We start from the raw sequence: 26,102 nt of genomic DNA, 5'->3' as shown, positions 1-26,102 counted from the left end.
GGTTCTTCTTGGGCTTTACGCTGCCAGAAAAAGGTGTAGTCCTTTTCCTTTAGCGATCCTGAATCTGCGAGTCGCATCTCTTGCAGAGCAGTAATGTCAACTTGGACCCTCTTCAGTTCCTCATTGATGACAGCGGTCTTTCGGGTGTCGCTGTTGTCCTGAAAATCTTCAGTCAAACCAGTCAGCTCAGCATGGTCCACACATTCCAGCAAGCAAGCTTAAAACTTTGATGGTTTCCTTTTCTTGTTGATTTTCTTATTGGTTTACGTGGTGCTCAAATTTCAGTCACTTGTCAGGCTCAGGAACCTTAAGCCTCACGCACCCAGTGAGGCAGGTTAACTGTGGCGGGACAGTACCCTATTGGCTGGGGGCTGCCCAGCTTGAGGTGGGCGGTGACTGTCCAATGAGATGCGACGATCTCTGCCACCATCGTAGGCAACCCCTGGCGCTCGTTCTCTTTGCCAGTCGAGCAAGAGCTTATAACCGGTATCTGTTACCTCCTGTGTTGGTTCAGAGCTGTTAAGCGATGCTGGAGTACCTCTCCAGGTGCGAGCCTGGGCAATTTTTTTTTTTTTTTTTTTGGGATCCTGGGCTGCCCAGACACCAGTGTCCCCCTCTCGGCTTTACTGATATAGTCCAAAGGAGAGGATAACCTTTACATCTGGTACCAGCTCAGCTGCAGGGGTTGCCAGGTCAATGCCAGAAGTTGGCACAGAACCGCCTTAAGACTCCCCTCTGGATTTTCTGTCAGGGTTTACTCCCTTAGCCTTGCTCTTTCCCAGGATAACCCACAAGGCAGTGGGGCAGTGCACTCTGGTCTGGCAATATCAGCAGTCTGTCATGATTTTAATTAGCTGGATATCCATTTATTATGGGTGTGGCCGGGTATTTTGTGGTCCCATCAAGTTTGTTTTCAGCCACCACTCCTGCCTCTCAGTTTTCTGTGCTGTTGTTTAGCTCTGATTTGCCCTTAAAGTCTTCTGATAGCCCAGTAAGCAGTGGAAGTGGTGGTAATGCTGCTCGGCAATATTGACCTCGTGTGATTTGGCAGTTTCTCTTGTTTGGCATCAGTCAAGGCCTGAGGGTGCCAGATTAGAGAGGTTCAACCTGCACTTAAACTGTGCAGTGAAGTTAGGGTACAGTGTATGATTAGCCATGTGGAGGTAAAATTCTAAACTGTTTGTAGGGGGCCATGATTATTGCAAATGAGACCTGAACTTTTTTGTAAATCTATGCAATGAGTGAAAGATGAGTGGTGATTGTATCAGCAATTAATCTTTCTCCCCATCCTATATGCAGGAAATTCCCCACTGATTCCTTCATAAAACACAAATCTATTTTTATGGTATTTGAGATATACTTTCTTGTAACATTAGCACCTCATGTTTAGGCCACCCTACCAGCAATTTTTCTGCAAAGGCTTCACTCTCAGGATTTCAGAGGACCAGTGCTATAGCATTCATGCTCTTTTACCCTTTATTATGTTAACCATCCTTTCAAAGTATATTGACCTGCCTGAAGTCCTATAGATACTTTGAGTGGCCTTTCCCTTTAGTTAATGGCAAAAAAGGCCTCATCTCTGTACTTAACATTTCATGTGGCAAAGTTTTTTTTAGTCCTGTGAAGTCAATCTGACAGACAGCTCTTTCTTCCATTTCCAAACACTAGATATTAGTAGCCAGTTTCTCCACCTTGGAGAATATTTAACAAAGTCTCTCCTTTCTCTGTCCACCTATCTCTTCCTCCACAGAAAAAGGGAATTATATGGGATAAGCTTAGAAAGCAGTAGATGAGGTATTGCAAACTATTTAAATTGATAATGGTGCATAATAAATTTAAAACTCTTATTTTGAAGCTGTTTGTTCTTCTCCAACAGAAGCCTAACTGTTGGTCTCAAAAAGTTTTCTTTTGAAGCTTTGTGGCTGTTAATTAGTTTGAAGCTCAGAGCCAATGGGCTGAATTTGGGATTTTCCAGTATTTCCAGGCTTATTGTGAATTCTGCTATTAAACATACCCAGCTAAATGAAATACGTTATTGTGGATTTTCTGCTGCAAATGACAGCAAAATGATAGACAACATGCAGCTCAAACTCTGCACACAGTCAGTTAACTAAAGATTAGGAATTTGTTCCTGAATCCTCTTCTATCTGATTTTACTTTGGCCATTTGTGTGGCTGCCATTCTGTATCCTAGACTTGGCTTCATTCTCAGTAGTGGCTTTTATTGCCTTGTATATAGTTTGGAAAGAGCAATTGTCTCTTGGTAAGAGAGTTTCTGTATACTCAGAAAAGATTTTTCTTTCATTTGGTGAAATATCTTTACTTCTGTCAACTGATTAAGAAGACGCTGTGTTGTCAGGATTATTTGCTGATACCCGTCTTCTTTGGCCATTAGTATTCAAATCAAGATCATGTGAATCCAACCACTGCTTTTGAAAATGAAATCTAGCTTGACGTTTGAATTTGGTGTGACCACTGATGATTCCCATGACTGCCTGACATTTAACTCTGTTTGGTTTTTAACAGAGGAGACTGTAGGCTACTTTTGGAAGGTGACCTTCTGAAGCTATTTTCTAAACAGCACCTAGGTGAACACTTTGTTTATTAAAGCTACTTTGTAAAGAAGCAATGAACCTTGTATAATTTCTCATTTACCACTAAAGTGCAACATTCAGCTAATTGAATACATGGCTACTGTTAATTATTTTGTTACGGCTAATTGATATTCTCTGATATCATGTTCTGCTGCCCCATAAATATGATATTACTTTGCCAGTTTATATTTGAGCAGTCAATTCTCCTACAGTGGCATGTTTATGCAGCTTGGTCAATGGTACTGTTGTTTTATTTTATTTTATTTTGGTTTTACATTTTTATTGCTTTATTTCATGAATGCTAATAATGTTGGCCATTTGATAGATACTTCTTAACTGAATTATTTGCAATTCTGGCAAATCTACCAGTGCAAGGAGATCATGTAGGGGCCAACCTGCAAGAATGGAACTTCATAATGAAAACTGCTTATAGGGAGAAAATGATGTGTATGAAGATGTGGCTATGTCTGAAGAACAATGTGGATCAACTTTGCAATGCATCAGTCTTCAAGATTCTCTCTGTGCCTTTTAGTATGAGTATGACTGCCCATAGATCCTTAAAGCCATTGCTAACCACTGTCTCTCGAGACAAAAGGGGGCCATAGGCACAGGGATTTAATAAGTAAAGTTCCCCAACTGTTTGCTATGTTGGGTGTTGCTTGAAATAGAAGTTTAAATTAGCTGATTCTTATGGCTTGTTTAAGTAGTTAACCTGCTTTAGAATCCCTTATCCAACGTTACAGTGTGAAAAGCTGCAACTAGGACCTCACTCAGGTAGGAAGTGTTGCGAGATTGTCTCTAGGTGGTTGCTGAGGAATTTGACCAAGGGATTCTAGGACCAAAGTGGAGGGGTGGTTCAGGAACTCATTAGAGTGCTCCCTTCAGCAAGAAGCAATGGCTTCATTTGTCTTTCAACAGTTGGGTACCATCATTTGATTTCAGGGGATTGAGTCCGTGGTTTCTTGGTCCATAAACAGTTTTGATAGCATTAAAGAAACCTATTGTATCATTGATGTCTGCAAGATGCTGGAGTTCTTGCACCTTCTCAGTCCACCACTTGTTTTTCAGAGTCCTTAGTTTATGTTGCAGTTCTGCCTTGACCTTGGCATGTGCTTCTCTCTTTGTCATGGAATTGATATTGCTTTGCCAGGCCCTCAAGGCTTTCCTTTTTGCCTCAATCAGTTGTTCAATTTCCACATCGTTCTCATCAAACCAGTTCTGGATCTTCCTGGTCTGGCAGCCAGTGGTTTCTCCACAAGCTCCGATGAAGGCATTTTTCAGTTGACTCCAGTGTTCTTCCACATCTTCAGGGTGGACTGTCGGTAGCTTCCTTTGGAGCAATCTGGAAGTCACTTGATCTGATGGGGTCCTTCATGCCTTGTGCATTGATCTTTCATCAGATCTGTTTCTTCTGACTTTTTGTTTGGTGACTATCCTGTTTGCCATTGTGGATTGAATAAAGGGGTGATCGGTCCAGCAGTCATCAGCACTAGTCCTTGCACGTGTGAGAGAGACATCATGACAATCCCAAGTGTGGATGATTACATGGTCTATGAGGTGCTAGTGCTTCAATTGAGGATGTTGGCATGAGGTCCTAAATTTGTTTTTCTGGTGGAGCAGGGTGCTCATGATTGCTAGCTCATTTTCTGCACATTTTGTAAGGAGCAGCACTCCATTTAAGTTGTTGTTGTTGCTGACTCCTTTCTCAATGGTATTTGGTCAGAGATCTGCGACTCTTCTGACCCTGGCACTGAAATCCCCCAAGAGAATAATCTTGTTGTCTGTGGCTATGTCTTTCAGGATTGTGTCCAGTTGGGTGTAGAACTACTACTTCACATCATCTTCGGCTTCTAGAGTGGGTGCATAAGCACTGATGACAGTTGCCTGTTGGTTTTTGGCAAGCTGCAAGTGGAGAGTCACAAGACGCTCATTGATGTTGACAGGGACTTCAGATAGGATCTTTGTCAGTTCATTCTTGATGGGAAATCGTACTTCATGAATTTGTGTTTCCTCCTTTGGGTTTCCTTTTGAGAAAAATGTATACCCTCTGCCTTCTTCTCTTAGCGGTCCTTCTTCTGGTCTACGTGTTTCTGCCAGGGCAGCACTATTGATGTTGAATCATCGTAGCTTGTGGGTGATAATTGCCATGTGTCTTTTGGGTCGTTCACAGTCTGGTTGTTCGTTAGAGTCTGAATATTCCAAGTTCCAAAGTGTACTGTTCAGTTTCGAGTGCATGGAGGTCAACCCACTGGATGTGGTTATCCAGTCAGGGGGACTGAGATGGTTTATGTTTAGGACACCTTTTCTAGCCCCCTCTTCATATGGTGTAAGCAGAGTAGATCCTAAATAGGGCTCCTCAGTCGTGGATGCAGCAGCTGGAACATTCTACCACCTCAGTCTTCGAAATGGAATGACTGATCCATCCATCCATCACCTACATGCTGGTTCATGACTAACAGCTTGCAGATTTCACAGTTCTGCTTCTGTCACCTTCTTTAGTCACAGTAGGGCTTAAGAGTAGTACACAGAGGAAGATGCTGTGTGTGACTTCTTTTACTGTAGAGGGACTTGTGCATTGCAGCCACCACACGGTTCTTGACTCAGGTCTAGTGGAGTGCAATCCACAGGAATTGGGAGTCCCCTGTCCACGGCAGCCTTCATTCGCCTTCACAGTCATTGTCGCATTGCCTTTGCTATCCTCTGCCTGTTCTGCCTTTGAGGACTTTCAGAATCATTCTTTGTCTTGACTCTCCCACTTGATCTTCTTGCCATGAGTGACCCTGACGGGAGTACGAGACTCCCTGCAGCATCATGCTCGCTTTCATTGGAACACGCAAGCCCACTCACCATGACAAGTTGATGATCTGGAGAGTAGGCTCAGTGATGAAATGCAACAAGACAACTGGACCAGATGGAATCCCCACCTAAGTCTTCAAAGAACATGGGCCAAAGCTCTGCAAAGAGCTCCACTTCCTGATTCTCAAGATCTGGGATAGGGAGTAGATGCCACAAGATTTCAGCAACACACTGATTGTTGGCCTCTTCAAGAAGGGCGACAAGTTGGACTGTGGAAACTATTGTGGCATTTCCCTCTGGCAAAAGCAGGGAAAAATCTTAGCTTGAATCCTTTCAAACTGACTCCTGTCACTCTCAGAAGAAATTCTCCCAGAATCAGTGTGATTTACGACCATTCCAAGGAACAGTGGACATGGTCTTCACTGCCTGGCAACTGGAAGAAAAATGTCGTGAACACAACCAAGCCTCATATGAGTTTCATCAACCTGACCAAAGCATTCAACTCAGTCAGTTGTAGCGCCCTGTGGACCATCCTCTCAAAGATTGGCTGCTCCATGACAAGAGTGCGTGGTATTGAGCAACAAAGGATCCCAAAGCGACCTCTTTGAGGTCAAAACGGGAGGCGAGCAAGGCTGTGTCATTGCCCCATCACTGTTCTGCATCTTCTTCGCCGTGACCCTTTGCCTCATGGATGGCAAGCTTCCAGATGGTGTGAAGATTGTCTGTAGAATGAACGGAAAGCTTTTCAATCTCAGGAGACTGAATGCTGAAAGTAAGACCTCTACGACATCGATCATGGAGTTCTAGTATGCAGCTGACAATATGGTTGTTGCTCTTTCTGTTGCAGCCCTTAAGACCATCTTAAGTGCCTTCACTGAAGCATAAGAGAATCTCGGCCTCACGCTGAACATCAAAAAGACCAACGTGCTCCACCAACCTTCACTGATGGAACAATCTCATGCACCTTCTACTGAAGTCAATGGAGAACTTCTGTAAAATGTGGAGCACAGCCCATACCTTGAAAGTCATCTTTCTGCTAAAGTCAATATTGATGCGGAAATCCAGCATCATCTGAGTCATGCAAGCTGTGCTTTTGCCTGCCTGCGACCAAGGGTCTTTGGGAACTGGGACATCTATCCCAAGACAAAGCTCCTTGTGTACCATGCAGTGTTTGTTCCAATGCTACTATATGCATGTGAAACCTGGAGAACATAGAAGCGTCATTTGAAGGCACTTGAACAATATCATCAGCACTTCCTCAGGAGAATCCTAAATATCTCTTGGGAGGATAGGCTCGTGAACACTAGCATCCTGGAAGAGCTGAACATGATCAGCATTGAAGCCATTATCATTCACCAAAAACTTCATTGGTCACATGGTTTGGATGTCTGATCAGTGCCTTCCAAAACAGATTGTGTTCTGAGTTGGAGGAAGGATGGAGGAGCACTGGGGGGCCAGTGGAAGTGATAAGGACATGCTGAAGGCATACATGAAAAAGTGCAGCATCAGTGTTAACACTTGGGAGAACCTTGCCTATGACCATGCCCAGTGGAGGACAGTAATCCATGAGGGGAAGGTATAATATGAGAGGTCCTGCTGCAGAGCAGATGAGGAGAGGTGGAGAAGAAGAAAAGAGCATCAAAAACTACCCCGCGCCCCTGCAAGGGCTACTAACACCTGCTTCTTCCATGATAAGATGTGCGGCTTCAGAATAGTGATGATTAGCCATCAATGGATTCACAAATAGGAGGATGACATGAAGGTGTCCTATATGTTATCGAGTGTCTGCCAAGATATAGAAAGCAGCAGTAAGAGAAATCTAGAGTTGCCAGTTGCCACTTGATTTTATACTAGAAAATAGACTCAGCATTGCTTGCATCCCTTAAGGCAGGGAGCTGGGAGTTTGGGAGGTACAGGAGTCATGGCAGGAAACTGGGGATCTGAGGGTCTCAGTGCAGGGTGGGTTGTGGATATGAGGGTGCAGGAGTCAGGGATGGGGGTGAGGAGGGTCTGAGGGCAGGGGGCTTGAGGGTGTGGGGGGTGGAGGAGCCATCAGGGGCTGTGCTGCTCAGGTGGCAGGCAGGAGACTTACCTCCACCCTTGGCCTCTGCTGGCCCAGTAGGTTTAGAGCTGTCCTGGTCCCTATCTGTGACCCTTTGCTGCCCTCCTGTGGTAATTAAACAGTATAATTGTCCATCTAACAACCACCCTCTCCCTTTCCTTGTTATGAAAAACAGTCACATTCCAGGCACTTCCCATTGTCCTGACATAACCTAACCCTCTCTTTGCTTTAAGTTATGATAAGAGGAAACTGCATACCAAATTTGGTGCTTCTACCTTTACTGCTTAGGAGGGGTTCTTGAACAAATGAATGGGCAGATGGGCTCGCTTGCTCGTAGATGGACAAACTCAAGTATATAGTAGATTACATAATGCATGCTTGTTGTTTGGGAAAATCATGACCGTAATGTTGATGCCATGTCTATTCCTTATTTTGTGTTAGCATAGCTCGGCTTTCCCAGAGGAACCACATCGTATAATTGTGTTCAGTGGTGCATCCTCCAAAATTAAGTGCACTCTAAGGCGAGTTAGTCTTAGCATTTGTGGTAACCTGGAATCGGATCCCCATAAAAATGGCAATGGGAGCAGGAAAGATGAGAGCTAGCTGTAGAAGTTTTAAAGACACTGTACAATTAGGCTATGTCTACACAGCACATTAAGCTCGAAATAAGATATGGAGTTTGTGCTACTCAAATTGCATAGCTTATTTTGGGTAGATTCCGAAACAGGATATATACAGTAGATTGGTGTGGAGCTAGTCTACAGAAACTAAGCCATTCCACACTGGACAAGGAAAGACGGAAGGAAATAGTGAGAGAGGCATCAGATGCCAGTGGGTGCTGAGCCCATGGTGGTTGATGATGATGCATGTGACGCTATCTAAATGGCGCCACATGCCGAAATAAAATGCTATTTTGAGCCATCCCTATACTCCTGATGTGATGTGATGTATAGGGATGCCAGAGTAGCATGATCGTTATCTTGAAAACCGTTTTGAGACAATGGGTACATTGCATAAATGTGGGCAGCTATTTCGGGATACCACCTTATCCCAAAATAGCTCCCACTGTCTAGACATAGCTTTGGCGTTCTGAGGAATTGTCTATTGGAATTAGTAGAAAGCTGAGGTGTCAAGCCAAAAGCCTGCTGTGCATTCAGTCTCTATGGAGTCTGTTGCCATCAGCTATAAGTTTCCTAGTGCTCTTTGATTTTCCATTTCAAAATGAGGAACTTTTAGTATGCAGCAGCAGAGTACACATATGCATTTTGTGCATGGCAGGCCAGTGCAAGGTAGAGTCACACCTCGCTATCTGCAGATAAAATGTTGGTATAGACAAGTATTTAAATGTTACCAAGTTTTAACCATGTCCCACAAGTTGGTCTCTTTTTGGGATGGAACACGTGAGGTGTAAGTCTCCTCCTTTGAAGTTTTATGGCTTTCTGTATATTTCTAATTCTGCCACTGCCTGTTTTCATTCCAAAGAAGAGTCTGTCTGTATGCTTACTGTTGGTTTCTTTCAGTGAAATACAGGGAATTGATTTTAATTGATCTGTGGAACTAGTTGAGGAGAATGAGTTTGTTTAGGTGCTTTGTGGTCTTACCAGTCATTAATATTCATATTTGACCTTTTTGTGTTTTATTCTTAAACTTCAAGTTGTGAGTTTTCAGATTGTGGAAGACGAATTGCATTAGGACATTTCTGACATTTTTTAAACTCTGTTGACTTTTCAAAGAACAGTAGTAGTAGGCATCCTTCAGTCTGCATAGACTATGGATCGCGCCCTTTAAAGTTTCAATTGAGGATTTCATTTACAGCGTCTATTGTGACTATAAAGACCCACACGAGAGTGACAGTCCTTGCTGCATCTCTTGCAGATGTAGTGGGTGTCTGGTAAGTCCTTATTGTGCTTTCTGTGCTCTTGTTTCTCCTCTGCTAGCTGTCTGATCTTCAACTCGCCCTTCTGCAGGCCCTTGTGTAACCCCTTCCTCCATCTGCTGCGGTCGTCTGCTAGTTCTTCCCAGTTGTCCAGCTCGACGTCTACCTCTCTGAGATCTCTCTTGCAGACATCTTTGTAACGCAACTGGGGGCGCCCGGGAAGTCTTTTGCCAGAGGCTAGCTCACCATACAGGATGTCTTTTGGAATCCTTCAATTGTTCATCCTGTGGACGTGGCCAAGCCAGCGGAGTCGACGCTGTCTGAGCGCGCGCGCACACACACACACACACACACACACACAGTATTGAATTCTAAGATCCTAAAGTTTGTTAAGTTTACTGTAAGAATTTGGAATAGGCCATTAAAGAATATTCATTATGTCTTCTTTGTTACTCAGCTTCTTACATGTGCTTGGATATTCCTTTTGTTCATTAGTTAGCAAGTATTTCAGGGATCATGGTAAGTATCGGCATACATGGAATGAAGTTGCACAGGAGAGCTAAAATGATTGTACATTTGCAGTCTGAGAGGTGAAGTGATTTTTATAGAGAGGAATGGGGTAAGTGTTTATAGCTAACTCTGATACTCTTGTGCTGATATGTAATCTGTTAATTGCACCCTCATGGAAAGGCTCTTGTGTGATGTTATCCACAATGTATTATTGAAATGTAAATGCATTTTGGTGATCTTGATAGGCAATTAATTTTTTAAAAAGGCCAATATTTCATTTTTTGATGGTTCTGGCATTTTCAGAATCCTTTATTTCTTGGAGTAGGAAGAGTATTTCAGATGTAATGAACATCATATTTTAGTTATTCCATGGATTTCTTCCCACCATAACAATGTTAATGGCGTGTAAGTGTTTTCAATTTAAGTGATTCCTAGACCATACACATAGGTCTACAAAATTGTCATGAAAATTTACCAGCTAAGGCACAAATGTAATAGCTTGCCCTTTACTATGATGATTGTAGTGGAAAATAAAACTAGTCATCCTGGATGAGCAGATTTTTCCAAGGCTGAATAAATGTGATTAATATTATTTTTTCTGTAGCTTTCTGATATATCTTGAATTTCCGACACATTTCCCACACATTTTTCTTTTTCTATACTAAATGTCTACCATTCATGCACTGAATTCATGACTTTTTGTTTTTAATTTTTTTACATGCTTCAGGAGATAGAAATAAAGGTAAGTAATATAGGAAATGAAACGAGATGCAGAGTGCACATTTGGGACATTGAGAGGCAGTTTGACTAAAACCATTGTACATACTGAATACTAAAAGACTTCCCTGGGCTTGACAAGCAAAACCAAAACAGAACAAGTACAACATAGAGTATTTCTAAGTTTTGTAATGTTGTACTACAAATTTGATTTAGAGATGCCACCTCAAAGAATGACATGGTAACTCAATTTCTTTGGCATGCAGCTGATACTGCCATCCTCTTAGTTGTGGTGGGTTCTGTGATATTGATGCTTGGTTGAAAGGCACTCAGTAGTGATTACATAGGCCACTGAATGGCCATCAGTGAGTACTAATTACTATTTGGTCATCAACAGTCTAGCATGAGTTTTTATCGCTATCCTAGAGGTGAAATCCTGTGACCAATCCCTTGACAAACATTTCTCACTAAAAGAATTCGTACACGTGATGTGTGTACACAAGATATAAATATTTTAAAATTGTCCTTCATGAGGCAGATTAATCCTAGCTCTACTGCTATAAGGAAAAAGCAATAAAATGTCACCTTGCTCATCCATGCTGAAAATGCAGTACTTTTCTTGAGTATTATTAACCCATAATATTAAAAGGACAGACATCCATTACTCGAAAGATAAAAAGGAAAGCTTCCAGCTACACTGGTGTTTTCCAGAGAGATGAAAACTGGCTAAAAGCTGGGAAACTGAGTCATAAGTCCACCCAATTTAGATAACAAATTTTCTTTTTTCTCTCTGTTATTTCAGACAGAATTATTGTCACATTTATGCTAGACCAATAATAATAGACTAAACCAAATTGGAAATGGGGCCCAAACTATCACATTCTCTTGAACTGCAGGAGTCAGCAACCTTTCAGAGATGGAATGCCGAAACTGGACTTTTTGACCTCAGTGTACAGTCCAAGTGGCGGCGACGCCTTATAAAGTCACTAATAGTTCTGCTTACCAAGGTGCTGGGAGGAGGTGCTGGCCTGAGCTCCAGCCTCACAAGCCAGTGAAGATCATCTTGTGTGCCTGTGGTTGCTGACCCCTGCACTAGGAAGTTCTACTTTTCATGCTAGACATCAGTTTCTTTGATCTCTTGGTATGATCCTTCAGTCCTGTTCTTCAGTTTCTGGTTTGATGCTTCTTCAGTTAGGGATCATGTTCATTTTGTACACACTTCTACGTTAAAGATGATTTAATCCTTATCCAGTAGCCATTTAGCACAATCAATGTTTTGTATTTTAGGTAACCCATACATTCTAGGTGTGTAATCTTCAATTACTCAACTTTTGGTTTCTTCTGGGTTTGCAATTTCTAAATCATTTCATTCTATGTCACGCCTAGCTCCTAGCAGCCATCTTCCTGGAAAAAAAAAATTGTTTTTTTTTTTAAATTTTATTTCATTATATATTTGTATGTCTCTCAGTTAACATTTTCTAGCACAACATGCTATGTTATTTCCGACAGAACAAAGATGTTTTTAAACAAACCTGCAATTCTTTGTAAATAAATGGGCACAGCCATGCTCATGCCCAAGCATTAGCTCAGCTAGACTCATTCACTCACCATAGTTACAAATCATTAAGGTAATAACTTATAATTAATTTCATATTTCAGTTTTGTACATCATTGTGATGGGTGGAATCACACAGGTGCCCTGGTGTGTTGGTCATATCACTGAGCCCGCCTACCTGCCTTCTGTGGCACATCACCACTCTGTCCTGCTTGGCCAGAATCTTTGGTCTTCCCCAACAAAGGCTCAGATTTGGGGTAACAGTCCCCCAGCACAGTAACGCAGATGCTGATAACAGCACTAACACGGATCTGCTATAGGGACTTCACAGCATCCAGGAGCACAGCCCTCAAAAGGGACCAAACCAAACCCCCGCCCCCCAGTAAATCTGTCTTACACCGTGTAAACGTTTCACACAGAGAAAGCTCAGAGTTCACTCTCTCTATCTATGAAAAAGAGATGTGCACAGCTGTTGTTTCCCCCAGCTGGGTAACAGTTAAGGATTAAGCATAAGAAGTTGGACTGAAGTGATTGAAAGTGAAAACGTAGATCAAAGCAAGTTATTAGTCTAAAGTAAACAAAAAATGTCAGCGAAGTGTAATGCACTAAGAGAGACTGATATAGAGCCTATATCTCACCCTAGTCTGTGAAAAATCGTTCAGGTCAGAGCTGATTTTTTGTCTGGCCTGCTTCTGGTGTATTCTCTGAGGGTGAGGAGGCAGAGTTTCAGATGCGAGGTGAATACTATTATTGATTGCTTCACATACCTTAAATAGGATTTCCCCAGGACAGGAAGTCTTTGTTGCGTTCTCTTCTTCCCAATAGAAAAATGCCAAATTCAAGGTGCATTCCAGCAGGAGTTTGCAGGGCCACATGTCTTTGTAGGACCAATCACAGTTCAGACTTACAGGAAAATACAACTGTTTATAGATTGTTGCCTTGAGCACCAGGCCATTAAGTAACTTAAGTAGCACTAATGGCTTTCATTAGAAATTCTAGATTTATAAACCAGTTTACATTTCATTTTTCTAACTTCACATACAAGAAAGATACATGTACACGAATAGGATATACAAATTCAAGGGATCTTGAATGATAGGGTACTCGCCCTGTTTTACATAAAGTATATTTGTCATGTATTTTCAAAAACATTTCCATAAAGATGTGGGGCCGTAGTATCCCAGTTATTAAATGTTATTCTGTCCTATGCATAGTGTGTTAGAAAGTATGTGTGTGTTGTGGGAGGGATTGTACAAAATATGATGATTCTTTATTGGCAACATTTCTTCTTTAAACATGTTTTTTTCATTTAAGGTCTAGTTTTCTTTGTGAATCATTAGAAGTTCTCCTATGAATGTATGTGGAGGGGTATCCCAATGTTAGGGCCTGAATGGTTAGCTATTTTTAATGGCACACCAACAGGACAATGGAACAATAGGTAAACAATGTAATTTAAGGTCTAATACAATGGAGCATTTAAGCCTCTGAGCAATCTCACTGAAGTCCATGGTACTACGAAAGTGTTGAAAGTGTTTAAAGTTAAGCGCATGGTTAAGTGCTAGGCTGGATCAAGGCCTGATGCAGAACTGATACTCAGACATTTTTTTAAATCATATGTGAATGCATATGTTGGTGTGGGGTTCATGGCTAAGTACACATGAAAATCTCCATTTTATTTGTGGAGTTTTAGCTTGCTGACATTATAACTACACATGGCTTTGGCTGGAATTAATAGTAAGTTTTTTTAAATACAGTAGTTGTACACAAAGTTCAGTGAAGAGTTAATTTCAGCTTGGTATGCTTGTTACTGTCTTTGTGACTTTTCCAAATATATTTGGACAAGCTGCAAGGCAGCTGTTGAGACACAAAATTACAGTAGACAAGATTGTTGCATTTTCAATGCAGCAATCATTTTTTATTAATTTACTTTTTGGGTAAAAGCTAATAGGTTGCAGGCTTCAACTGATGCATATTACATTCTGGTACAATTTATTCTAGACTTTTTGCTCTGTAGGCACAAGTTTTTCTTGATCCAGTTTTTCTGTTTACATTTCTTTTTTTAGGCCAAGCAGCTGGAAGAGAGAGACAGAGAACTGAAGAAGCAAAATGCCTACTACAAAGAGCAGCTGGCTCGACTGGAGGAGAGGGTGAGACCATTTTTCATGCTTAATTAAGAGTTTTGTTCATTTCCATTACCAGTTTCATGGTTCTTCCATAAGCTTGAATATTAGCAGGAAGAACTTCATAAGCCAAAATCAAAACAATTGTTTAAATTGGTTTTTGTCTCTTTCTGTTTGAGAAGGAAAAGACTGAAGAGGGATGTGTTTATTTTGAGAATATTTTTTTATTCCTTGATAACTAATATTGTCATTAAGATGAGTTTTCATCTCTCAACATTTACACAATACTGTTTTAATCTCCTCAAGAGGTTCCTTTCCTAACCGTAAAGGGCACATAGGACGAAGATCCTGAGCAGGAGAACTGGTTTTATTTCATTGGGCATTGCCCAGCATTTCTAGGGTTATGAAATGACAACTTTCAAACTTAATTATTTTCCCCTTCCCCTCCTTTGCCTCCAAAAATTAAAAAGCACACCACACCTTTGGTTAGGCAGAGATGATGTCTCCTGGACAAACCACCAAGATATGCAGGGAAAGATGGATTTTATTGTTAGCATAATTTGACATATTTAGAGGGCACTAATAATTTTTATTTCAAAAGAATTTGAAACTACACTACAAAAGGTTGGAACAATCCAGATAGCTTAACGATAATGGAAGTGTTGTAAAATGCATCTGTTTTAATGAATCAAATATTTCAAAAAAGATCTATTGCTATTAACGTTTGCATGTTACATACGACCTTTTTGTCATAAATCACACTTCCCACCTTTTTGGCATCATTTATTGCATGTCGCAATCTGGGACCACTTTCAACGTATACAACTGCCTTTTTCATTCAAGAAACTACATGAATAAAAGGCCCTGTGGATTATCAGCTGAGCATGAGCTCCTAGTATCATGCTGTGGCCAAGAGGCTTATGTGATTCTTGGATGAATAAACAAGTATATTAAATATGAGTGGAACAGGTGGTATTACCTGTATTCCAGGAGTGCAACCACTCTTGAAATACTGTGTCTCCACGGTCATGAGGCATTCCATATGCTTTATGGGACTATGCTTTTGAATATGGCAACAGTAATATGCTTTATGCAAGATATTTCATATGAAAGATTATAACAAAGGCTGTAACCTACTGAATATGATTATCCTGTTTGTATGCAAGTATTATTTTAGTAGACTATTAGGAATATTGAAATTTATACAGTAAACTCTCGATTTAATAGTCTAATGGGGGTGTGTGTCCGTTAATGCTGAAAGTCTGTTAAGTAGAAGGATTTACTTGTATTCACCATAGTGCCTCCCCTACAAGCTTCCCTGCGGCCCCCCCGCCCCTCCCCCCAAGGTAAATGCTGGTGAGTCACCCGAGCAGCTGGAGCTGGAGCTGATTCTGCCTCTGGAGGTGCTGCCACGACTGCAGGAGCAGCTGGAGGACCCGCTATGGCTGGGGCCACTAGAGCTGCCACAGCCGCTAGAGGAACCACTGCCGCTACTGGAGTGGCTGTGGCTGCCTGAGCGGCTAAGGCCACCGACACTGGAGACACCACGTGCTCCTCCCACCAGGTGTGGGGTATGTAATGAAGGCTGCCTGCCCGCATATGCTTCCCACCCATGGTGGGAGGAGCACGTGGTGGCTCTAGTGGTTCCAGTGAGTCACTGTCATTTACTTTCTTGTGGGGGTGTGGACTGGTGGACAGTCTGCTATTTCCAAAGTCTGCTAAATTTGGGTCATAAGAACATACGAATGGCCATACTGGGTCAGACCAAAGGTCCATCAAGGGTTTATTGTACCTGTAATTGCCTGTTCACTTCTTTGGGTCACGTCCACCCTTTGCATGTAAGGGCTGTGATGACCCACTAGCAAGAGACAGTGGAGCTTAACCTTCCTGTGGGCATGTTGATCAGCCTGAGAAGTATGGAGACGGGGGCCTTGCAGAGACATGTGGCCCTGTCTTCTGATACTGGGATCCATCTTGGATGCTGAATTTTTCCACAACAGAAGAGCGGAAGTTTATACTTGACTGACTTAAACTCTTGTACTCCAAGTGGAGCATGGATCATCTACAAGTCTCTTCCACTTCATTCTGTCTTGAGGCAAAACTTCCTTTTGACTCCAGGAGCATCCCAGTTGTTGTCCTTCATTTGCGGTAGATCTTCCCCAGCTTGTCAGAGGTCTTCCTCTTTTGCATTTTCCTTGCGGGTTCCACACTGAACACAAAGGTTCCCTAACTTTTGCAAACCTATTTAAGAGTGGTAAGTGGGGTAACCTAGGTTATCAGTTGTACCTAACTACCCCATCCAAGATGGCTGTTAGAAACAACTAAGACTAAATTGGGAGAAGGAGCTGGGTCCGGACTGGAAAGAGATCTAGTCTGTGAAGATTTTTAGAACTATTTTTAGGTAAGATATTACATGTATCTAGTTTCTTCAGTGTATTAAGCTTACCTTGTGTGCTCTGTTTTATTTTGCTTAGTAATCTGCTTCATTCTGTATGCTATTTCTTGTGACCACTTTTCTACTTAATGAAATCAATTTTGTTTATTAATAAACCCAATGTGCATAATTGTGAGCTGGGGCAGGCCCTGTGCTTATCTCTGTTTACACTGAGAAAGGTGAAATTCATGGACTTACACCATATGCATCTCTCTATAGCACAGGATGGATTGTCCTAGCCTTCAGCTCCCAGAGGGACTGTGTACTTGAATGTCTAGAGATCTGGGCTCATCCAGACAGGGTTGCAGGGTGTCCATTCTGTCAGGGAAACCAGGTTAAGTGGATTTCAGTATGTGAGATAACAGTCCCAAGAGGGTCCTGACTTATCACATACAGGAGATGATCCAGGAAAGAGCTACAGGCGTGGTTAAATTTTGGAAAACCTGACTTGTGTAGTGGTAGAAAGGAAGGTTAAAGGATGACTGGAGTACAGTCTGTAGATACGTATGTAGTGGGTGGGGTCAGCAACCTCCAGCATGCATGCCACCAGTGGCACATGAGCTGATTTTCATCAGCCTGCAAGGCAGGAGCTCAGCCCCATCCCTCCTCCCCCATGCAGTCTGGAGCTTGCTCAAAGCCATGCTATCTATGGATTAACAAAAGACCAGCTAATACTACCAACCACCTAAGCAGTAAAGGTCTGCATCTTTATTTATTTTTTTAATGAAGCTTTTGTAAGTAGGGCTGTTGGTGACTTTAAAAAGTATCACTGATGCTTGGACCGTACATAGGGATCAAAAGATCAAATTTCAGCATTCTGCCTTGGAAAGGTTGCTGACCCTTGATATAGGGAATAAATATTTGGTACTGGGCTTTCCAGTCTTGCAGACACCAGTGTAATAAGATGAATGGCTGGAACATGAAAGAGGAGAAATTGAAACTGGAAATGATACAAAATTTAACTGTGAATATAATTAACTGTTGAAACAACATAGAGTGGATTTGGTTTTTCTGTCATTGGCATTTTTAAAATTCAGGTTGGCTATTTTTCTGAAAGATATTTTAGTTTAAAGAGGAAATATTTTCAGTAAGTCTTACAGCCTGCATTATACAAAAATTCAGATTTAAAGTGATCCCTTCTTGCTTCATAAGGCTGGCATGCTACTCCTAGATTAACTTGGGATATCTTGAGTGTTCATGGTTTTGATAAGTCTTAATATATCAATTACAATAATAATATCTTGCTTATATGGGCAGATATACAGTTGTTTCATACAGAGGACTGAAAACTTTGTAATAGATTGGAGAGGACATCATGCTTCACAAATGGCCAGTGTATACAGTTGGCCACAATGAGTGCTTTAGTTAAAGAATAGGTGGGATATAGTGTTTTATGGTTTGAGCTGCTTTTTGCACACAAGGCTGGTGAAGTTCTTATTTTGGCAATGTTTTGAAATGACCACATAACAGTTTGTTTTAAATAGCTGTTAAGGTGACACTTTAGGTGAACCATTGAAACATAGTTTCAGCCATTCTCATTTGAGACTCCTCAGCTGTTGAACTCATTCTTTCTGGTGCTCTACCAAAACTTGAATCTTGTAGTTTGTGGGGCATGCTGCAAGGCTTACCATTATAGCTAGCCATTTGTTTGACCTTACAAGGGAATACTGTGGAAGTTTGGGTTTTTGGTTTTTTGTCAGTTTGGTTTGAGTTTGTTGATTAGGTGGATTTCTCTCTGACTATGCTGCGTAATAATTGGGGCTTTCCTGGAGACATGAGAGGATATTGAGGAAATAATCTGTCATTTTATATATTTGGTTACATCACGTTTCATAATTGACAACTGAGCGAGAGCAAGAAGCACTGTTCAGCGATGGAATACTGTTCAGCGATGTCGGAGTACCTCTCCGGGTGCAAGCCTGGGCACTTATGGAGACTCTGGGCTGCCCAGACACCAGTGTCCCCCTAAGAAGCACTCCAGACGGAACATTTTACAGAAGTTCTGAATAGACCACCACCTGAAGAGGAAGCGGACATCCAGGAAACTGATAAGGACCTTGATATTAAGTTGATCCACCAGAGAAACAAGAAATCAGTGCAGCCATCAGATACCTGAAAAATGGTGAAGATCTGGGATTTGACAACCTGAACGTGGAGTTGTTTAAAGCAGACCCAGAACTTGCAGCCACCATTCTCCAACTACTGTTTGCAGCAATTTGGGAAGGACAATAGATACACAAAGACTGGACCAAAGGAGTCGTCATCAAGATTCCTAAGAAAGAAGCACTCAGCAACTGCAACAATTAGCATGGGATCACCCTTCTATCTCTACCCAGTACGAACCTAGCCAAGGTCATCATCCAGTGGATCTCAGATGCTGTCAACAAGTCTCTGAGGAATGAACAAACCGGATTTCACAAGGGAAGGGGATGTATAGACCAGATTTCCACCCTGATAAACATTGTAGAGCAGTGCACAGAGTGGCAAAGATATTTGTTCATAAACTTTGTCAACTTCAAGAAGGCTTTTGACAGCATACACAGAGAGAGAAAGCCTTTGGCGCATTCTGAGAGCCTACACAATCCCGCTGCAAGTGGTCCACCTCATCGAGTTGTTACAGCAACTTCATGTGCCCCATGGGATACTGCAGTCTGTCTTTTGAAGTCGAGACTGGCGCAGACAAGGATGCGTCGTGTCTGCAGTACTCTTCAACATGGTGATTCACTGGGTGATGCAGAGAACAGCAGCATATACATCAAGGGGTATCAGATGGACACCTTTTTCCACATTGGAAGACCTTGACTTTGTGGACAACCATGCATTGCTTTCCCACACCCATCAACATATGCAGGAAAAGACAAAGTGCCTATGCACCTTTGGACGCCAGGTTGGAGTCAGAGTTAGCCTAAAATAAAATAAAATAAAACAGAGATTATGACTCTCGACATAGATTCACCAGCACCAAGTCAGATAGATGATGCAGACTTACCCAGCATAGACAGCTTTACGTACCTGGGCACCGTCATCTGCCGTGCTGGAGGCACTAAGAAAGACTAAGCAGAGCAGACTAAGCAAGGCCAGAAGTGTGCTCAGAAGTATGAACAGTGTATGGAGAGCTACACAGTACAGTGTCCACACCAAGCTTAAGCTGTACCAGAGCTGTGTTATATCAATACTATTATATAGCTCAGAATGCTGGTGGATGACAGTGTGAGACTTTGCCAAACTCTCGACCTTTCACACCACTAGCCTTTGCAAGATACTTTGCATCTTTTGGACGAAGACAGCCTCCAACCACAACCTGCTACTGCGATGTCGCCAGGAGGACATGACCACTATCACCATGAGAAGATGCTGGAGATGAATGAATAGGGCACGTGATGAGAACAGAGGCAGATGCCATTGTAAAGATAGCACTTCGTTGGACACCTGAAGGACAATGGAAACATGGGAGGTCCCAGAAAACATGGTGGCATGCTGTTGAGGCAGGCACGAAGAAAATGAACTACTACTAAGACACACTGGAGAAAATGGCCAAAGACAGACAGACAAATGGAGGACCTTCATTGCTGCCTTATATGCCAGCAGGCGTAGCAGGCTTTAACTAACATATTTAATACATTCATACACATAAAATAAAAAGAATTTTATTGTTCAGTGACCTCTTACTTATTCAGAGCAAGATGCAGAACTAAAGTAGCAGAGGAAACTTGAGAGAAGGGCCAAAGTAGAATGGCTCAGTGAAATTGAAATCTCGCATATCTGTGTTGGGGTGTATGCTGTTTTATGTATAATTGAGATAACAAACCCTATTGATTTTAATGCCAGCTCTAGGTACAATGCTGAAGATTTGTAATAGACCTCTTCTTCCTATATGCCATGGTACACAGGATCTCTGCTGTATCTTGGCTTCTCCTCTTGAAATTGAATTCCTCAGGTCTATAGCAGTATATTATCAGGTGAGGAGTTTCACCCATGGACCATGTGCCCCTCTGTCTCTCAGAATTAGGTGTGTTCAGTGGCACGTTATAACGCTAATGTCTTCATTCTGCCTTCTGTATTAAAGAACCACAGCGTGTGCGAAGTGTTATTTTGCTTGTAAATCAAGTGTGAGATGCGTAGGTTCCAATGTAGTGAGTTTTCCATAGGCCCTGCAATGAGATAAACCAAGCTTTTGGGATGGGGCTCATCTTCTGCGGAGTTTTGGGTTGCGTAGGACTGCTTTTGGTTCACCCTGTGCTAGAAGATCAGAGGCTACGTGCAAAGTTCAGGTCAGTATCTGAACTTTGTCCAGGTTTTGAAATCTTCTATCTTCTTGTCTCCTCTCTCCTTCCTGTCTTGATCACTTGTTAAACAAAACAATACAGATAATTTTTGAACACTGTGATAAATAAAACTGAAAGTAGTCAAGGAAGGAATGGAAAGGTATGGTAGAAAATGGGGGAGGTGACCTTATAATAAGCAAATTAATACCATAGTCTAACATAGTTTATTTCTAAACTCATAGATTTCAGTGGAAGTCAACACACAAAGAATAGTATTATAAAACAGAGAGAGAAGATAGGAGGTGAAGAAAAAGATTGGAAATTCAGAGAAATAAAATGTCAATATGAAAAAAAAAATTATTAGTCTGTCACCTGTGGTGCAGCTTGCTAATTAAATTTTAAGATGATTCTTACATCAAAAAAGCACATTTTAACAATACCTTGATTATTAATAGGTGGCATTTGTGTCTGTTGCATCACTGAGTGTCAGAGCTCATCTGTATGATTAATTGGCTTTTTGATTACATAGCTTTTTTTCAATTAGAAGCTTCATATTTATGTTCTTCTATGCTGCTGAAAAAAACAATGCGGACATTGATAATAAAGGGAGATGACAATAGAACAGATTAGTGTCAGCACAGTGTGCTCCTTATGGAGAGAAATTATACATATTCAGTGCCAGATGAAGTCTGTCACTTATGAAATATTTCAGTGACTGGAGTGAAGATGTGTCAACCTTTTCAGGGGATTAATATAGGACAGAGTAACTGTGTACCAGTGACAGCTGTGGTACTAAAACATAAACAATGCTTTTCCCAGGGGCAATACCTGTTCATAAATTTAGTTTATGTGCTAAAAATCCTTTGGTACTTTCCAAAAAACAGTGATTCCCCCAGAGCTGCTAGTATTTCTAGGTCAAGGATGGTACATGAACTAAGACTTATGGTATGCTTCACATCAACTATGCAAGATGGAATAGTTTAACAACAGAGTTAAAAATAACCTTCAGATACAGTACATCGGGTTAGGCTGTAAACTCATTATTTAAGCATTCCCACATTAGACTTTCAGAGAGAAATTCATTCATCAGCCCTAAAAGGGCATATTTTATTTTTATATATCCAGATTTATAAATATGGCTCCTTGCACACATTCTGATCAGAGCAGATCACTAAGAATGGGTGAGTATGTAGTTGTATGATACAGAGGTGAGATTTTTGGATTACCTCTTTTTGCTGGTGAAAACAGGAGCTTAGGATACTTGTATTTGTAACAATTGAAATAGAAGATGTAATTCAATTTTAGATTTTTTTCTTTGCTATTTATGGTTCTTGTACTGAAATGAAAAAAAAATAAATAGAAAATTAGATTTAAAAGAAGGCCCATAGAACAATATCTCCTGCTAGAACCATTCTGCATTCTTTAGTACCCTGAATGTTTACACACCCGATATATTGACTATTTCTTAAAATTGCAGATTAAGAATGTGGTGTCTCAACCAGGTTTTAGTTCTTTCTGTTTGAGAAACTGTGCAGGCTCCCCAAACCTTTCCTTTTCTAATACACACCAAGAATTGTATCCCGCTTGTGCTGTTGTCCTGCTGAGCCCTCCCATATCATTCATTCTCTCATTGGTCTAACTTTACTGAAGATGTCATCAGTCTTCGCAGTTCTGATGTGCTCATCGCTGTGTTATCTAGTGTTATGTTAACTCACTAATTTTGTTCAGAGTGCATATTGTGCTCCACCATTCCTTAATCGAGTTGCTGATGCTTTAGAGTGTTTGTAAATCCATGAGAAATGGTAGCTGTCTCTCTTCACTTTTACTGTGCCATGCAGATCTATGGTACTATATAAATAATACACTTTATCGGAAGTGAAACAGCTTATATTCAGTTGTCATTTAGGGTTCAGCTCTATCCTTATGAGAATCATGCCCCTAATTGTGCAAGTAGTAATGAAGACATTTTTAATAGGCTAGTGTATGACAAAATTATGTAACTTCTGTCAGTCTCATGTGAATGAGTAAGAAGTAAGCCCTAATATTGGTCGGCTATTGTTCAATGAAGGCATTAAGTTCCTATGTTTCTGATTTCATAGAAACAGCTTCACTGGGCAAAGTATGGAGTACATGTATGCTTTTTAAAAGAGCTAGATGTTGTTAGTATTTGTATTATGATATCCCTCAGAGTTCTCCTGCATTGTGTTAGGTTTTGTGCAATCTCTGAGACAGACAAAGTCCTGTCTCAAATAGCTTAATGTCTGAGGTCCTGATCCTGCAGTGAATTGTGTTGGAAGACTCCTATGGATTTCAGTGCCATTCTTATGGGTTCAGAGGGTCTTTTTGTGCAAAGCTTATTGTGAGATCAGAGCCTTAAAATAGAGACATAAATTCTGGAAAAATGATGGTCGTACCTGAATCGATTATGCTATATATTTTTGGTGACTTAAATTTTGGAGAAAGATTTGCAGGTCATCAGATCAACGCTTAATTTGGAGATTCGATTTACCATTTAGGCTGTCAGGGAGTATTAACCTTAAGGCAAGATGAGCACAAAGCCGTGAGCTGATGGCATACGCTATACCAGGTATTAAATAGTATAATCCATCCTGTTTGCTACAGTAAATAGGATTTCACTATTATGATGTGTCAGGGTTTTCAGAGAAATCAAATTTACTAGGCACTAAACTGCCATCCTTTCTGCTGAGCAGCTTTATTCTGGGATCTTGCGTTCAAATTAATCCAGTTGGTAGGAAATGCCCATACCTATTGTGCAGGGAAATTATAAGTTAATGATCTCTTCCTTTTCTTTATTCAGGTCTTAGAATGGACCACTGTGCTTTTCAGTGAATAGCCTAAGGGGTCTGAAAAAGAGATAATATACAATTCAGCTTCAGAGACAAGTGTTGCCTTTTTTGTGTTTTGTAATAGATGTCGCTGCTAATGTACAAACAAAATGGGTATCATGTTTGTTCATAGTTCACTGTATTTTGTTTACCTTTTCTGAGACTCAGTTACTCATCTGCAGCTTGCGAAGTGTAGATAATGAGAGAATCAAAAAGTTTTGTAACAAAGCAGTGTAAATCAGTTCAAACATTTCTCTTCCCTACAGTATATCGGGAATAATGTAAGCATGCTTAATTTTAAAAAATTAAAACAAAAAACACTATCACCCTTTTCTTTTTCCTGGCAATATTTCATTACTGTATGCGCAAGAATTCTATAGCTGGGAAAGGATTCAGCTCCTTATATCCTGTGTTTAAGAACTGCATTTAGTACAGCAAGCACATTTTCTCTGTAAACATTGGAACTGCATTCGTGCATGGCTTTCAGAATCAATTACAGTAGCATTGATAAAATATTTTGAGACTTTGGGCTGGATCCATCAAAGTGGAAAACGAGTTTCAATGATGATCGCATGCGCTTGTTTATAATACAATACACTTTATGCAAGGAATTGAACGTTGGGTAAATATTCAGTCTCTCAGTGTTCTTAAGAATTAATTTACCTCTGGGATGTTACTCAGGTGTTTGTCAAAGTTTGTCTCAGCAGGGTGAGTAACTTCCTTGCTGAACAAGTAAAATACCAGCATCAGGACTTAACAGTATCAGAAAACTTACTGAGTAGTAGGCAGATAGATTTCCCGCTCCAGATTGGTTTTAATATATTGTACACCACTAATCTTAACAACAGACAGCAGCACTAATAACAAAACTTCCTAACGTTTGACATTTGCAAACACTATGTAAATAATCAGTAATCAATGCATTGACCCTGCACAACATGGTAGGTTGAAATCTTCAGTTTTTGCAAGAGGTCAAGGCACGCGCAGGTATGTGCGTGTGTTTCATTTGAAAGGCAACTCCTCCAGCCACTGACTCCCTGCCATGCCATTGATTGCTTCACAAGTCAGACTCACCTCTCACTCTTTTTTAACTAATGCTTTGTATATAGCGCCTCTTGCCATAGTGTCTGGCTGTATCTTGGCTATGGTTTAAAAAATGGGATGTTAGGTTGTATCATCTGCCTAAACTCCTGCTTTCCAAAACTCTGGCCAGGACAAGGCAAGTTATGTTTCAGAGCCTGCAGACCTGGTCAAGCTAAAGCCTAGGAGGCAGGTCAGGTTTTAACTCACCCATCTTATTATGGGCTAGCCCAGTGTTTCTCAAACAGGGATAGATATACCCTTGGGGTTACATCAGCTTATCTAGATATTTACCTACTTTTACAACTGGCTATATGAAAAAGCACTAGTAAAGTCAGTACAATCTGAAAGTTAATTCAGACAGTGACTTGTTTCTACTGCTTCATATACCTTATGCTGAAATGTAGGTACAATATTTTTATTCAAATTCATTTATTTGATAATAAGCTGGTAGAAAATCAACAACTTTTGAGTAAAAGTCTGTGATATTTTTCACAGAATCACAGGGCTGGAAGGGACCTCAGGAGGTCATCTAGTCCAGCCCCCTGCTTCAAGCAGGATCAACCCCCACTAAGTCATCCCAGCCAGGACCCTTGTCCAGGTGGGACTTAAAAACCTCAAGGGATGGAGAATCCACCACCTTTCTAGGCAACACATTCCAATGCTTCACCACCCTGCTGGTGAAGTAGTTTTTCCTAATATCTAACCTACACCTCTCCCTCTTCAACTTCAGACCATTACTCCTTGTTTTGCCATCTGACACCACTGAGAACAGTTTCTCACCTTCCTTTTTAGAGGTCCCCTTCAGGAAGGTGAAGGCTGCTATTAAATCACCTCTAAGTCTTCTCTTCTGTAAACTAAACAAGCCCAAATCCCTGAGCCTATCCTCATAGGTCTTGTGCTCCAGACCCTTAATCATTTTTGTTGCCCTTCACTGAACCTGCTCCAGCAAATCCACATCCTTTTTATATTGGGGACCCCCAAACTGGACACACTATTCCAGATGTGGCCTCACCAGTGCTGAATAAAGAGGAATAACTACTTCTCCAGCAGCAGCGAAGGGTCCTGTGACACCTGATAGACTAACAGAAAAGTTTTGAGCATGAGCTTTCGTGAGCACTAGTGAGTCTGTGCTCACGAAAGCTCATGCTCAAAACTTTTCTGTTAGTCTGTAAGGTGCCACAGGACCCTTCGTTGCTGTTACACATCCAGACTAACACGGCTACCCCTCTGATACTTCTGTAGATC

At 41.2% G+C, this 26,102-nt stretch overlaps 1 protein-coding gene across 2 annotated transcripts in view; it reads left to right on the top strand.

The window, feature by feature from the left end:
* Nucleotides 1-26,102, top strand: part of CHCHD3 (coiled-coil-helix-coiled-coil-helix domain containing 3) — a 302,128-nt gene that overhangs the window by 197,666 nt on the left and 78,360 nt on the right. For both annotated transcript variants that reach the window (XM_074975750.1, XM_074975741.1), the window contains exon 5: nucleotides 14,173-14,256. In XM_074975750.1, the coding sequence (XP_074831851.1) occupies nucleotides 14,173-14,256 (84 nt within the window). The remainder of the gene's footprint in view (nucleotides 1-14,172; nucleotides 14,257-26,102) is intronic.

The sequence above is a fragment of the Carettochelys insculpta genome, chromosome 1 (genome assembly GCF_033958435.1).
Source record: "Carettochelys insculpta isolate YL-2023 chromosome 1, ASM3395843v1, whole genome shotgun sequence".
Classification (NCBI taxonomy): domain Eukaryota; kingdom Metazoa; phylum Chordata; order Testudines; family Carettochelyidae; genus Carettochelys; species Carettochelys insculpta.
This window is presented reverse-complemented; position numbering and strand designations above follow the sequence as displayed.